The sequence below is a fragment of the Scyliorhinus torazame genome, chromosome 14 (genome assembly GCF_047496885.1).
Source record: "Scyliorhinus torazame isolate Kashiwa2021f chromosome 14, sScyTor2.1, whole genome shotgun sequence".
NCBI lineage: Eukaryota > Metazoa > Chordata > Chondrichthyes > Carcharhiniformes > Scyliorhinidae > Scyliorhinus > Scyliorhinus torazame.
Window position 1 is genome coordinate 80,378,775 of NC_092720.1, and position 16,805 is coordinate 80,395,579.

At 49.4% G+C, this 16,805-nt stretch overlaps 1 protein-coding gene across 2 annotated transcripts in view; it reads left to right on the forward strand.

Moving 5' to 3' along the window:
• Positions 1 to 16,805, forward strand: part of kcnab1a (potassium voltage-gated channel subfamily A regulatory beta subunit 1a) — a 416,725-nt gene that overhangs the window by 223,742 nt on the left and 176,178 nt on the right. For both annotated transcript variants that reach the window (XM_072474409.1, XM_072474410.1), the window contains exon 5: positions 12,028 to 12,072. In XM_072474409.1, the coding sequence (XP_072330510.1) occupies positions 12,028 to 12,072 (45 nt within the window). The remainder of the gene's footprint in view (positions 1 to 12,027; positions 12,073 to 16,805) is intronic.

Here is a 16,805-nt window from a genome sequence, read left to right on the forward strand (position 1 = left end):
CGGGACTGGACTCAAAGCGGGTGGTGTTTCGAGGTGGGAAGAATAGTTTCGGATATGGGAGGCCGGGGGGTGCAGGTGGTATTAGTAAATGTATATGCGGCAAATTGGGACGATGTAGAGTTTATAAAGAGGCTGCTGGGGAAGATACCGGACCTGGATTCGCATAAGTTGGTCATGGGAGGGGACTTCAACACAGTTATTGACCCTGGTTTAGACCGGTCAAGCTCGAAAACGGGCAGGGTGCCAGCAATGGCAAAGGAACTAAAAGGGTTCATGGAGCAGATGGGGGTGGATCCATGGAGGTTTGGGCAGCCGAGTGTGAAGGAGTTCTCCTTCTACTCACACGTGCATAAAGTGTACTCCCGGATTGATTTATTTATTCTGAGCAGGGCTTTACTGACGGGGGTGGGGGACACGGGGTACTCACCGATCACTATCTCAGACCATGCCCCGCACTGGGTTGACCTACAGGTTAGTAAATACAGTAACCAGCGCCCACACTGGAGGCTAGACGTGGGACTTTTGGCTGATGAAGAGGTGTGCGGGCGGCTGAGGAAATGTATTCAGAACTACGTGGAAGTCAGTGACAGGGGGGAAATTTCAGCAGGGGTGGTCTGGGAAGCATTGAATGCGGTGGTTAGAGGGGAGCTGATCTCGATACGGGTCCACAGGGAGAAGATAGACAGGGCAGAGACGGACCGACTAGTAAAGGAGATACTACAGGTCGACAGAAGGTATGCGGAGACCCCAGAGGCAAGGCTTTTAAGGGAATGGCAGAGGCTACAGGCAGAGTTCGGCTTGTTAACCACAGGGAGGGCGGTGGAGCAGCTGAGAAAGGCGAGGGGAGCAATTTTGAGCATGGAGAGAAGGCCAGCAGAATGCTTGCACAGCATCTTACAAAGAGGGAGGCAGCCAGGGAGATCGGGAAAGTAAAGGATGGAGATGGGAAGCTGGTTGGAGACTCAGCAGGGATGAATAAGGCGTTTAAGGAGTTTTATGGTAGGTTGTATGAGTCGACTTCTTTGCGGGGTTAGTTTAGATTAGAGTCGGGGGTTAATAAAGGTGGGACCTGTAAGGGAGGAAGACGGCGTTTGCACTATGTTTATAGATTCATGTCCATTGTTTATTTTGTTGTTGTTGTCAAACCAAAAAATACCTCAATAAAATGTTTATTAAAAAAAAAATTGCATTTGGATCCTAAAATCAACATTGGGACCTAACATGCATAGTGAAGAGTGGACGTTGTTGGATTTGGGAGGGTGTCCTTGCCACTGATACAGGAGAGAAGGTTAGAATCGGAGGGAATGCAGAACCCTTGCCACTTCAGTGGAGGGATGTAACTTAGGCCATCTAACAGCCTAACCGCTTGCTTTCCACTGGACACATAGGGTTAAAATTGGTCTTTGTGGCCTCCATCAGTTCCATCACTAGGCAGTGGGTTTTATGGTTGCAGTTTCATTTTTTCGTCCTTTAGATGGAGCATTTTATTATCATGAGGAAGTGCATCCAATTGGAGCAATTGGGTTAGGATGGGTGCCAACCAAATTTTTATTCCAGCTCTTTAAATGTTGGGCCTAAAATAATGCAAACTGAAAAGAAAACATCAATTTCCGGGGACCGGGTACCTTCAATGTAAACACTTTCTATAATTGGGTAGGCTGTGGTTATGTCACTGGAATAATCCAGAGATCAAATCTAACCATGGCAGTTCGAGAATTTGAATTCAATTTTTAAAATCTGGAAATAAAAAGCTGGTATCAGTAACGTTTGACCATGACGATTTTGGATTGTCATAAAACAACCAATCATTTTTTTAAAGAGAATGAAGCCTACTGTTCTTACCCAGACTGACTAACTTGTGACTCCAGTCCCTCACCAATAGATAGACTGTCAAGTTGCCTAGCAACAATCAATCTATCAAAGTTCTACAAAGACTATTTCCCGAAAGCACTGTGGGAGCAAGCTCACCACATTGATGATGCTGGTTCAAGGAGAAGGTCCCCACCAGCTTCTCACAACAGCTAGAAATCAATAATAAATGTCGGCCTTGACTGCAATGCTCACAGCCAAGATTGATTTTTTAAAAGTTGTTTAATTATTTCCTTGCCTAATAGAAACTTTTCTTTTGTGATGGTGTATGTTACATTGAAAGTACATCTCTAAAAGTGATATTCCTCTTGAAGAGGTATGAAGAGAAATAATTGGTGTACATAGGTTAGACTGATAACCACTGGTGTTCATTAAAATGAAGCCTACCTGCCAGCGAGCCCTGAATACATGAATAATTAGGTGAGGTCTTTGCTCAATGTTGTAGTTGCATCAAAAACTCTATTCAATGGAAGCTGATAGAATTTTATTGACTGAACTGAAGTTTAATATTTTGCATCAGGGATTCTTTTCTGTGGATAGTACTGAACTATGAAGGCAAGGCACAATTTCTAAAGGTTCTGCTATAGTTTATTGCTATAGACAGTTATATTATAACTGTTGTCTCAACTATATTACAATCAGTCAACTAACAGGTTTCAGCCATGAATTCAGCTCCTTAGCACATGTTTTATTATAATAATAATCTTTAGTATTGTCACAAGTAGGCTTACATTAACACTGCAATGAAGTTTCTGTGAAAATCCCCTCGTCGCCACACTCTGGCACCTGTTCAGGTACACAGAGGGAGAATTCAGAATGTCCAATTCACCTAACAGCACGTCTTTCCGGACTTGTGGGAGGAAACTGGAGCATCCGGAGGAAACCCATGTGCATATTGTTTTAATTGATTGATTAATATATCCGTAATGACAACATGCCACTCAGGAAGATGTCGCATCCACAAAGGAAGTCGGCGGGTTGCAACCAGGTTGCTCAGAATTTTGCCTGATTCACCCAGTACTCAAATTGCCAAAACGACCCACCTCCCCCACTCACTGTACAATACACAAGGGATGTATTAACCCAGACCACGTATTCAGAAAGCTACAATGTTCTTCGCACATTTCCGATTGTGCTCTGACAAGCAAATGAGAACTAGTGGTGCCCTTCTTTAAATAGGCAGTATTGGACTCTGAAAATATGCTTGTGGCCCGACTGCTGTTTTAATCAGTGATTTGTATGGATAACTAATTGTGGCTTTCCCACCAGCCCAGTGGGAAGAACAGTCAGGACCAGAATATTTGATATTTCTTTTCATGATTTCCTTTTGAAGGGCCAGGAGTGGTCCTTTCGGTCCCACAAGGAGGGTTTGGGCCTCCCCTGCCCGTTAAAATATATTGGGCCTCTCACTACCGAGATTGGGATAGCTTGTTGTCTCGGCCTCCAGCCATGCTTTAAAATTGGAGCTACAATATAGAAAAGAACTGGAGAAATGCAGACTCCAGTACATTTCTTTCACACCACTTTCTGAATAAGCTACCAATGAAAATTCTTTTCATTTTCCAAAGCATTCTTTGGCATTATCTCAGGAGCACACATTGAACAAATCTTTTGAATCGTCAAGGTTCCCTACACAAAAAAATTGTATTTCATGGTTTTAAACATTTCTGTAAAACATTTTCTTTTTTTAAACATTTTATTCTCCCCCGGTGACAAACAGATCCTTGAACATGGATAGGAACGGACGACACCACGTGTAAAACCCTTCCTTCGACCCTCTTGGGATGAACTTGACCTTCTCCTGGCTCAAACATACATTCAGGTCTGCCACCCACGCCGCCACCCACACTAGGGCGACTGACAATATCCTTTGTTGAACAATCAGGGAGGCGAAAACCACCTCATCGGCCCCCTTCTCCTCCTGTAGCCATTGCAGCTCCAAGACACCTAAAATCGCCACCAAGGAGTATGGCTATTTCAAACCCCGCTATCTCTGACAAAGCCTTGAACACCGCTTCCCAAAAACACTCCAGTTTCACACACCCCTGGAAAATATGAGCGCGGTTTGCTGACCCCCACCCACACTTCTCACAGAGATCATCCATCCCAGCGAAGAACCCCCTCATCCAGGTCTGTGCACCCCCTTGAATTGAATGGGTCTCATCCTCGCACATGAGGAAGTCAAGTTGACCCAACACAATAACTCACTCCATATCCCCACTCTAACTCGGTCCCCAACACTTATTCCCACCTGCCCTTAACCCTTCGCACTAACGCCTTCTCTTACTTTCCCAACCACCTATAAATGTTCCTGATCCTCCCTTCCTCACTTGTCTGGAGCTAACAGCTCTTTCCGTAACGTATACTCTGGTATTTGGGGGAAAGCGGGCAGCTCCTTCCACACATAATCCCACACCTGTAGATAATTGAACCTACTTCCCTTCGGTAACTCAAACTTGTCTTGAAGCTCCACCAAATCTGCAAACCGTTCTCCTAGAAATAGATCCCTCACTCGCCCTACCCCTGCCCTCTGCCATCTCTCCTACATCGCGTCCATCCGTCTGGACACAAACCTATGGGGCGCGATTCTCCGAGCACGCGCCTGGCCGGAGAATCGGCGCAACCACACCGCCTCGCGTCGGTGCCCGATTCTCCGAGTTGCGGAGAATCGGTGCCATTTGCGCAGCCGTGTTTGACGCGGTGCCGGCCGCTGGAATCGGCAGGGCCTCCGATTCTCCGGCCCGGATCTGCCGAGCAGCCGCGCGGAATCAGCAGAGTCCCGCCGGCGCCATTCACCCCTGGTTACTGCCGGCGGGAACTGCGCGAAGGGTCAGGGGGCGGCCTATGGGGCGGGGAAAAGCGTTCCTTCACCGGGGGGGGGGGGGGCCTCCGATGGGGTGTGGCCCGCGATCGGGGCCCACCAATCGGCGGGCCGGCCTCTTTCCCATCCCCGGGCCTCCTTTGTTGCGCGGCCGGCCCCTGGACCCCCACGCCATGTTGCGTCGGTGGCCGGCTTGCTGAAGAAGTCCCCCGCGCATGTGTGGGTTGGCGCGGCCCAACTGCGCATGCGTGGGTTGGCGCGGTGCCCATTTGGTGCCGGGATGGGAGGCTGGAGCAGCATGAACCGCTCCAGCGCTGTGCTGGCCCCCTGTGGGGGCCAGAATCGGTTGTCCTTGCACCCGTTTCACGCCGCGACGGCGCAAACACTTAGTCTCCATTTCGGAGAATCACGCCCATGATTCCTACACAGCGGGGCCAGTACTGGCGCCCGCCCCAACTTCTAGTGCTTCTGTAACTGATTCCAGATCTTTATCGATGACACGACCACCAGGCTATAGTGTATTTCCCCGGGGCAAACAGGAGTGGGGCAATTACCATAGCCCTAAAACCTGACCCCTTATAGGAGTCGTACTCCACTCGCACCCAATCCGATCCCCCCTGTGCCCACCATTGTCTCACCTTCTCCACATTGGATACCTAGTAATAGTGCAGCAAGTTTGGGAGCCATCCGGTCCTGGCGCCTTCCCCAACTGGATGGTCCCCACTCCCTCCACTCTCCTGCAACCTCAATGGCTCCTCCAATGCTTGCCGCTTCTCCTCCCGCACTCTGGAAACACTAACCAATCCCCTAAAAACCCCAGATCCCGTGCCCCGCCCAGCTTCAGAACTACATAACCCCCGATATAAGGCCTCAAAAGCCTAATTAATTTGCTCTGGTGGCTGCAGAGACCTCCCCATTTTGATTCAGTTCCGCATAATTCTTTATGGCCAATTGTGCCTAAACACAAAACTCCTTATCCGCCAATATCCCTGAATCAAATTTCCACCCCAGTCTCTGTGCCCTGCCCACCTCAAGCCTCACATCTACATAATGTGGTGGACATGGTGCGAAATGATTATGCCTGCATACTCTGCCCCACCAGCTCTGCCAGCACCTCCTGCCCCACCACAAAGAAATCTATTCTGGAGTATACCTGATGAACCTGGGAGAAAAAGGAATATTCCCTCTCTCCCAGGTACCTAAACCTCCACGGATCAACCGTTCCCATCTGTGCCATAAACAACCCTAACTCCCTTGCCATCCCTGTCCTAGCCATCAATTGGGACCTCGCCCTGTGCACCCTAGGGTGCAGCACACAATTAATATCACCACTCATAATTAACTTATGAGAGTCTAAATCTGGAATGGACGCTAGTAGTTTTTTAATAACATCCACATCAACCCAATTGGGTGTGTACACATTGACCAAAATCATCAGCGACCCCACCAGCACCCCACTCACCATCGCAAACCTACCCCCCCCCCCCCCCCCCCCCCCAGGTCTCACATCTCCCTTGACACTACAAATGTTACCTTTTTACGATAGAGGGTCTCAAACCCCCTTGACTTTGAGTCAAATCCTGGGTGGAACGTTTACCCAACCCACCCCCTCCTCAATCGCATCTGGTCTTTTACCTGTATGTGTGTTTCCTGCAGGAAAACCACATCTGCCTTTAGGATTTTCAAATGTACAAAAGCCCCTGACCTTTTAAAGGGCTACTTTAACCCTCGGACATTCCAGGTTATCACCCTTGCCGGGGGCTTTCGACCTCCCCGTCTACTTTAGTCTGCCATCGTCCCCCCCAACTATCCATTCAGCAAAACACTTGAGCCCACACAAAAAGGCCACTCCCTCCATTTTTCCTTGAGCATAACTTGGAAAACAACTGCATTACCAACCCAACCCCCTCCTTCCCCCTTTCCCCTCCCTTTACTCCACCGCTCCCCCGATGCACTATCAATTACGACGAGACGAGAGTAGAATGTAATCGAGGCTTTATTTCACAGATATCTGTGGCCTCCTACAGCAGCTTACGAAATGGCTGCTGTTCTGAGAGCACACGCATTTATACTCCGCCTCCTGGGCAGAGCCAGCAGGCAGGGATCTACCCTCGGACCTGTAGTACAGGGGCTTTACCGTAATACCCATATATACAATATAATACAACAGTGGTGACTACCACACACTCCCAACCCGGCTACCCATCGCAGCCCTCACCCCTACACAGCTTCCATTTACTCGCTAGCATGGCAGCTTCCACTTGGAGGCCCAAACAAAGAACATCACCTCCACTACTCATCTCGCCCATCCCCCACTCTACTTACTCCATCTACTCTCCTCTTCAACCTATCATGCTCACCATCGCCCAGTACATACAGAACTCAACCTTTGTCCCCACCTCCCAACCCTACCCATATTCCCCACTCTACTAAAATATCCAAAGTAGGCCAAACCGTCAACCCATCAGCACTAGGAAGCATACATGAATCTCTCTTGCAGGCTTGAACATCCTCCGAGGCCCTTGGAGACCTTTTGACCCGACCAGACCTGACCTCCGCGACCTGGAAGAAGATCGGGTCCAAACCGGAAGTGAAGCCCCAACCTCGATTTGGAGCCGTCCCGGACCTCGGAGCACCAAACCCGGCCTAACTACCGACGCCAGCTCCCGGATCGCCTTGCCCAGTCCCCGGAGCTCCCGACCCGACCCCCGACGGCAAGACCCGGCCCAACGCGACCCCCAGAGACCCGCCCAGCGACCAGACCCGGAGAGGCCTGCCCAGCGACCTGACCTACCTGGTGATGGAAGAAAGAAAAATCCACGTGGAGGCTCGACCGGGCCTACTTCAAGATCCGACCCCAGGAGCGCCCAGGGAGGGAACAGACCACGGGACCCAGCCCAACCTGCCTCAGGATGCCCCTGCCCACGACCCAGGACCCCAGAAATGGCAGAGACCGCGCACGAGGACCCGAACACGCTGCAAGGTATTCCCGTGCCCGCAGAACGCCGGGACCCATCCAGATAGCAAACATGCCCCCCTAGCAATCCCTCTACCTCAATCAGTGCCCGGGACCCTGCCAGACGCGATTCCAGATACGTAAACAGCGCCCTAGACCCCGCCAGACGCAACCACCTACCTTCCACAAGAGCTGACATCGGCCATCGGATCCCAGGATCATCCAGCAGCAGCCTCCGACCGAGGAAGCAAGGGAAGCGCGGCGGTCTGCAGGTTAGACTGAAGCAACACAGTTTCAAGACCCCTCTCCCCAGCATACTCCTGGCAAACGTCCAAGCGATCGAAAACAAGCTGGATGAACTTAACATCAGACATACCTCTCAGAGAGAAGTAAGAGACTGCTGTGTGCTCTGTTTCACAGACACATGGCTCACCCCTGCCTCACCAGACTGTGCCATACAACCTGAAGGCTTCTCAATTCACCGGGCGGACCACACGGCATCATCAGGCAAAATTAAGGGTGGAGGGGTTTGCCTCCTCATCAACTCCTCCTGGTGCTTGGATGTGGCGACTCTGGTGACATACTGCTCCCAGACATGGAATACCTGACCGTGAAGTGCCGCCCATATTATCTTCCACATGAGTTCACTTCAGCCATTATCACAGTGGTCTACATCCCACCCCAGGCAGTAGTGAGGAAGGCGCTGGACGAACTATACACAGTAATAAACAACTACGAAACAGAACACCCGGAGGCCTTGTTCATCGTGGCCGGAGACTTCAACAAGGCCAACCTCAAGAGTGTACTGCCAAATTTCCACCAGCACATCTGTCCCACCAGGGGCGACAACACTCTTGACCACTGCTACCCAAAAATCAAGGGCGCCTACCATTCCATCCCCCGACCGCACTTTGGGAAATCAGACCATAAGACGGTGCTCCTTCTCCCGGCATACAAGCAGAAACTCAAGCGGGAGAATCCAGCTAAGAAGGTTTTGCAGCGCTGGTCCGAGGAGACAGAAGAGCTCTTACGTGACTGCTTAGAGACAGTCGACTGGTTCATATTTAAGATCTCAGTGACCAACTTAAATGAGAATGCCACCACTGTCACAGACTTCATCAGCAAATGTGTGGACGACTGCGTGCCAAAGAAAGCAGTACGTGCGTTTCCCAACCGGAAACCATGGCTCAATCGCGAGATTGACTCCCTGCGTTCAAGGCAGACAACCCTGACCTATACAAGAAATCCAAGTACGACCTCCGCAAAGCCATCCGGAATGCCAAGAGAGAATATCAAACCAAGCTAGAGTCACAGACAGACTCTCGGCAGTTGTGGCAAGGACTAAACAACATAACGGGCTACAAAGCGAAGCCGTATCTCTGGCAGCAGCGCACCCCTTCCCGATGAACTCAATGCATTCTATGCCCGGTTCGAGCAGGTAACCAACAATCCGCTGGCGAGTGCCCCAGCAGCCCATAATTCACCCATACATACCATCACAGCTTCCGAAGTCAGATTGGCCTTCCTGAAAGTGAACCCTCGAAAGGCAACGGGCCCAGACGGGACCCCTGGTCGTGCACTCAGAGCCTGCGCGGACCAGCTGGCAGAGGTATTCACGGACATCTTTAACCTGTCCGTACTCCACTCCGAGGTCCCCACCTGCTTCAAGAAGACCACCATCATACCGGTACCAAAGAAGAACCAGGCAACGTGCCTCAATGACTACCGACCAGTGGCCCTGACTTCAGTCATAATGAAGTGCTTCGAGAGGTTGATCATGAAGCGCATCACCTCCATACTCCCAGAACGCCTTGATCCACTGCAATTCGCATACCGCTGCAACCGGTCCACATCAGACACCATTTCCCTGGCCCTACACTCATCCCTAGAGCGTCTCGAAAACAAGGACTCCTACATTAGACTCCTATTTATTGACTACAGCTCCGCCTTCAACACCATAATCCCAGCCAAGCTCATATCAAAGCTCCAAAACCTAGGACTTGGCTCCCCACTCTGCAACTGGATCCTCGATTTTCTGACCAACAGACCACAATCAGTAAGAATGAACAACACCTCCTCCACAATAGTCCTCAACACCGGCACCCCGCAAGGCTGCGTACTTAGCCCCCTACTCTACTCCCTGTACACACACGACTGCGTGGCAAAACTTGGTTCCAACTCCATCTCCAAGTTTGCTGACGATACGACCATAGTGGGCCGGATCTCGAATAACGATGAGTCCGAATACAGGAGGGAGATAGAGAACCTAGTGGTGTGGTGTAGCGACAACAATCTCTCCCTCAATGGCAGCAAAACTAAAGAGCTGGTAATTGACTTGAGGAAGCAAAGTACTGTACACACCCCTGTCAGCATCAACGGGGCCGAGGTGGAGATGGTTAGCAGTTTCAAATTCCTAGGGGTGCACATCTCCAAAAATCTGTCCTGGTCCACCCACGTCGCCGCTACCACCAAGAAAGCACAACAGCGCCTATACTTCCTCAGGAAACTAAGGAAATTCGGCATGTCCACATTGACTCTTACCAACTTTTACAGATGCACCATAGAAAGCATCCTATCAGGCTGCATCACAGCCTGGTATGGCAACTGCTCGGCCCAGGACCGCAAGAAACTTCAGAGAGTCGTGAACACCGCCCAGTCCATCACACAAACCTGCCTCCCATCCATTGACTCCATCTACACCTCCCGCTGCCTGGGGAAAGCAGGCAGTATAATCAAAGTTCCCTCCCACCCGGCTTACTCTTCCAACTTCTTCCATCGGGCAGGAGATACAGAAGTCTGAAAACACGTACGAACAGACTCAAAAACAGCTTCTTCCCCACTGTCACCAGACTCCTAAATGACCCTCTTATGGACTGATTTCATTAACACTACACCCTGTATGCTTCATCCGATGCCAGTGCTTATGTAATTACATTGTATTTGTTGTGTTGCCCTGTTATGTATTTTCTTTTATTCCCTTTTCTTCTCATGTACTTAATGATCTGTTGAGCTGCTCGCAGAAAAATACTTTTCACTGTACCTCGGTACACGTGACAATAAACAAATCCAATCCATTCCAATGAAGAACATCATACATACAAACAAAAATCAATAACATATTACAGAAGCAATAAAGTATACACCTGTCAAATCAAGTAACATTAAAAAAAAAACTAATCCTCCCCCAGTCCAACGTCTTGAACAAAATCATTAGCCTCTTCTGGCATCTGAAAATAGTGTTCCTTGCCCTTGAATGTTACCCATTACGTGATAGGGTACAATACCCCAAACAGAACCTTACTCTTGTAGAGAGCCACTTTGGTCCTGTTGAGTTCCGCCCGCCTCTTGGCCAGGTCAGGTTCAATGTCCTGTATACCCAGACCTGATTTCCCTCCCAGATACTGTCCCGCATTTCCTTGACCCACCTCAGAATCCTTTCGTTGTCTTGATATTTATGCATTTGCACAATCACAGCCTGGGGTAGCCCCCCCCCCCCAGACTTCTGTCTCAAGGACTGGTGGACCTGATCCACTTCAGGAGCCCTCTCAAATACCTTCTCATCCATCAACTTCTCAAATATCTTCATAACATAGCTGGTGGCACTTATTCTCTCCACTCCCTCCAGAAGACCTATGATACACAAATTCTGCCGTGGACCAATTTTCCTGCTCGTCTCCCCTCACCTGCAGCACCTTGCACATTTCCCCCAGCATCAACATCTCCCCCTCCAGTGATGCGATTTGGCTACTCTGGTCTGAGATCGCCTGCTCCATTTGTTTTATCGTCGCACCCTGTATCTCCAGACACTTCTCCACTCAATGCAAAGACCCGTGAAGAGGTGCTACTGCACCCTCAATCGCACTTGGCCAATCTCCCTGCTTCTCCTTGCTTTAATGAAGCTCATAAGCTGCTCCATCGGCTATGTGGTCATCAACGACGACCCATTCCCCTCCGTCATTTTCCCAATACTGCTGGACCTCGAGGCTCCTCCAACTCCTGAGCTAGGGTTCTCACCAACATCTGCCGGGTCTGGTACACTGTCGTCATTCGACCCCTGGGGGAGGATCCACCACCCACTTCTCTCCTCACAATTTGTTATCAAAATCACCCAACAATTGGGCAGGAAGTACCAAAACCAACACCTCTACGCAGGAGCCACTGTGTGTGACCGATCAAACCATGGCTGCCACCGGAAGTCCCGAGCAAAACACTTTCTAATAAATATCCAGTGATTGCTACTTAAACATTCCTCCTGCTGCATTGTACGTTGGCCAGGTTGCCAAATATAACAATCTGCTGATTTGTATTTTCGCTCTGTTTTAGTGTAATTGTGGTTGTTGCTTGTCAAACGTTAATTCTCATCTCTTCAATATTGTTTCAGGGCAGAGGTCTTACTCGGAAACATCATCAAGAAAAAGGCCTGGAGGTAATACTTTTATTACTCAGTTTGGGTGTGTTTTGCTTTCTCTTTCTCCAATTCCGGCAGTTGTATCCTACTCCCCAAATATGCTCACACCTCCGTGCGCAATGATAGGTTGCATGGATGTTAGGAGCAGACAGGATGTGCCCTCACTGTGATTTAAAATAAAAACATTATTTATGGAATAATTACAGCATTTGGACTACAAGGATCACAAATGCAATCAAATGGGCTGGATTCTCCCAAAATGGGACGATGTATGTCCCCCACGCCGGTGTAAAAACACTGGCATTTCACTCTGGAGTTTCCTATGAAAAAGATCAGCCAATTCATTCAGCTGCAAGGGGCCAGAGTGATTCACTCAGCTTTGGTTGCGGAGACGGGCCCCCGCACTTCCCGTTTTGAGTCCACGCATGTGCACGGCGGCGGCGGCCTCCAGCGGCCGCGCCAAACGCCATGGTGGACTCGGCCCGCAGAGGCAGATGAAGAATGTAGAACGTAGGCCCTCCCTATCGGCCGCGCGCCTGAAGATCTGACCGCCCGTGAGCTTCCCAAATGGCGATAGGTGGTCAGAACCATGCCGTCGGGAACTCGGCCGGTCGGGAGCGGAGGATCGCTGGGTGGGCCTCTGGCAATGGCCCCCATCTGCGCGGAGTACTCCGCGAACACGCCGATTCACAGGTCCCGGAGAATGGCCGGACTGGCGCTGGGCCCGATTTCGTCGTGAAATTGGATTCTCCATCCCGGCGCCAAATGTAATTTCAGCGCGGGGCTGCGGAGAATCCAGCCCAGTGTGTTTGCAATTGAACATAGCTTCAATCTTATATCGGCATGCACTTTGTAGACTGAGTGGTCAGCTGATGACAAGGTCACTCAAGTCATATGACAGAAGTGTAGGGGTTCTCCCTGTCACGCGGACAGAGTACAGGCATGGAGCATCGTTTGTAGTCAGTGTTTGGAAATCCACTTGTACACACTGAATGACCAAATAAAATATATGCTGAGCTGTATGATTGTCATGGTGGAGGTCTTGTGGCCCAGTAGGTACTGTTCCTTGCCTCTGAGCTGAAAGCTCTGATTCGAGTCCCACCAGGACTCAATGACGACCAATGATGGTGCGTTCGTAACACGGCCAAACAGGGTGAATACCGACCAGCAAAATCCTTCCGGCACCTGCCAGTGGCAGGCGGTAAGAGTAGAGCTTCTCTTGGTGCCGGGGTTTAGATATTTCAGTAAGCTCAGGGAAGGTGGTAAAAGAGGGGGAGGGGTGGCATTGTTAGTCAAGGACAGTATTAAGGTGGCAGAAAGGACGTTTGATGAGGACTCGTCGACTGAGGTAGTATGGGCTGAGGTTAGAAACAGGAAAGGAGAGGTCACCCTGTTAGGGGTTTTCTATAGGCCTCCGAAAAATTCCAGAGATGTAGAGGAAAGGATTGCAAAGATGATTCTGGATAGGAGTGAAAGCAACAGTAGTTGTTATGGGGGACTTTAACTTTCCAAATATTGACTGGAAACGCTATAGTTCGAGTACTTTAGATGGGTCCGTTTTTGTCCAATATGTGCAGGAGGGTTTCCTGACACAGTATGTAGATAGGCCAATGAGAGGCGAGGCCATATTGGATTTGGTACTGGGTAATGAACCAGGACAGGTGTTAGATTTGGAGGTAGGTGAGCACTTTGGTGATAGTGACCACAATTCGATTATGTTTACTTTAGTGATGGAAAGGGATAGGTATATACCGCAGGGCAAGAGTTATATCTGGGGGAAAGGCAATTATGATGCGATGAGGCATGACATGGGATGCATCGGATGGAGAGGAAAACTGCAGGGGATGGGCACAATGGAAATGTGGAGCTTGTTCAAGGAACAGCTACTGCGTGTCCTTGATAAGTATGTACCTGTCAGGCAGGGAGGAAGTGGTCGAGCAAGGGAACCGTGGTTTACTAAAGCAGTCAAAACACTTGTCAAGAGGAAGAAGGAGGCTTATGTAAAGATGAGACATGAAGGTTCAGTTAGGGCGCTCGAGAGTTACAAGTTAGCGAGGAAGAACCGAAAGAGAGAGCTAAGAAGAGCCAGGAGGGGACATGAGAAGCCTTTGGCAGGTAGGATCAAGGATAACCCTAAAGCTTTCTGTAGATATGTCAGGAATAAATGAATGACTAGGGTAAGAGTAGGGCCAGTCAAGGACAGTAGTGGGAAGTTGTGCTTGGAGTCCGAGGAGATAGGAGAGGTGCTAAATGAATATTTTTCATCAGTATTCACACAGGAAAAAGACAATGTTGTCAAGGAGAATACTGAGATTCAGGCTACTAGACTAGAAGGGCTTGAGGTTCATAAGGAGGAGGTGTTAGCAATTCTGGAAAGTGTGAAAATAGATAAGTCCCCTGGGCCGGATGGGATTTATCCTAGGATTCTCTGGAAAGCTAGGGAGGAGATTGCTGAGCCTTTGGCTTTGATCTTTAAGTCATCTTTGTCTACAGGAATAGTGCCAGAAGACTGGAGGATAGCAAATGTTGTCCCCTTGTTCAAGAAGGGGAGTAGAGACAACCCAGGTAACTATAGACCAGTGAGCCTTACTTCTGTTGTGGGCAAAATCTTGGAATGGTTTATAAGAGATAGAATGTATAATCATCTGGAAAGGAATAATTTGATTAGAGATAGTCAACACGGTTTTGTAAAGGGTAGGTCGTGCCTCACAAACCTTATTGAGTTCTTTGAGAAGGTGACCAAACAGGTGGATGAGGGTAAAGCAGTTGATGTGGTGTATATGGATTTCAGTAAAGCATTTGATAAGGTTCCCCACGGTAGGCTACTGCAGAAAATACGGAGGCATGGGATTCAGGGTGATTTAGCAGTTTGGATCAGAAATTGGCTAGGTGGAAGAAGACAAAGGTGGTGGTTGATGGGAAATGTTCAGACTGGAGTCCAGTTACTAGTGGTGTACCACAAGGATCTGTTTTGGGGCCAATGCTGTTTGTCATTTTTATAAATGACCTGGAGGAGGGCGTAGAAGGATGGGTGAGTAAATTTGCAGATGACACTAAAGTCGGTGGAGTTGTGGACAGTGAAGAAGGATGTTACAAGTTACAGAGGGACATAGATAAGCTGCAGCGCTGGGCTGAGAGGTGGCAAATGGAGTTTAATGCAGAAAAGTGTGAGGTGATTCATTTTGGAAGGAATAATAGGCAGACAGAGTACTAGGCTAATGGTAAGATTCTTGGCAGTGTGGATGAGCAGAGAGATCTCGGTGTCCATGTACATAGATCCCTGAAAGTTGCCACCCAGGTTGAGAGGGTTGTTAAGAAGGCGTACGGTGTGTTAGCTTTTATTGGTAGAGGGATTGAGTTTAGGAGCCACGAGGTCATGTTGCAGCTGTACAAAACTCTGGTGCGGCCGCATTTGGAGTATTGCGTGCAATTCTGGTCGCCGCATTATAGGAAGGATGTGGAAGCATTGGAAAGGGTGCAGAGGAGATTTACCAGAATGTTGCCTGGTATGGAGGGAAGATCTTATGAGGAAAGGCTGAGGGACTTGAGGCTGTTTTCGTTAGAGAGAAGAAGGTTAAGAGGTGACTTAATTGAGGCATACAAGATGATCAGAGGATTGGATAGGGTGGACAGTGAGAGCCTTTTTCCTCGGATGGTGATGTCTAGCACGAGGGGCCATAGCTTTAAATTGAGGGGAGATAGATATAAGACAGATGTCAGAGGTAGGTTCTTTACTCAGAGAGTAGTAAGGGCGTGGAATGCCCTGCCTGCAATAGTAGTGGACTCGCCAACACTAAGGGCATTCAAATGGTCATTGGATAGACATACGGACGATAAGGGAATAGTGTAGATGGGCTTTAGAGTGGTTTCACAGGTCGGTGCAACATCGAGGGCCGAAGGACCTGTACTGCGCTGTAATGTTCTATGGTCACCCATGCTTGATGCAGAGTGGCGCCCCATAGGCTATAAGTCTCTGGCGACATGCTCGCAATCTGTTCCAGGGAAATATCACTATGGAAACAGATGCAAGTCTGTCTTGTGCATCACTAGGTGTGAGAAGGGAAACAATAGTCATGAAGAATAAACATTTCAATTAGTTTGCACTTTAGTTGAATTGATTTTATAGCACCCGAAGATCCAACCGCTTCGATCTGAACCCCGGCCGCCCATAAGGTCCGTACTACACCCCCCCCCATCCTGTGTCCGATCCCCCCGCCCCCCACCACGGTGGCCTGAAAAATCTGCCAAGGTAAGAAAATCTGCAGCAATTTTGAGATGTTTTCTGCAGGCAACAGTTCACCATTGTCCAGCCACACGTGACTACACTCAGTTGCATGATACAATCCCTCCCGACTAGCTAACGGGCCCCAGCAAATTAAGTCCTTTACTTTTTTATTTCATTTAATTGCCACTTTCGCTGTTTTTGTGACTTCAATAACGGACAGCAGGCATAAAGACAACGGGCTGAATTCTCCGATTTTGAGGCTATGTCCCCATGCTGGCGTGCGAGCGGTGGCTTTTTACGCTCGAGAAAATGGCGTAAAATGGTCACCGATCCTCCGTTTCGCTGGGGGCTAGCATGCTGGCAGCGTAGAGCACCCGACTCTAGCTGCCGATATGGCTTGGAGAATTGCCAGGTCCGTGGTTGCGCGTGCGAACGGTGGCGGCCTGCAGCATCGGCGGCCGCTCGTGAACCCGGCCTACAAAATAGTGTCCTCCTTTGGCCGGCTCGCACGGCCCTGACCACCCAC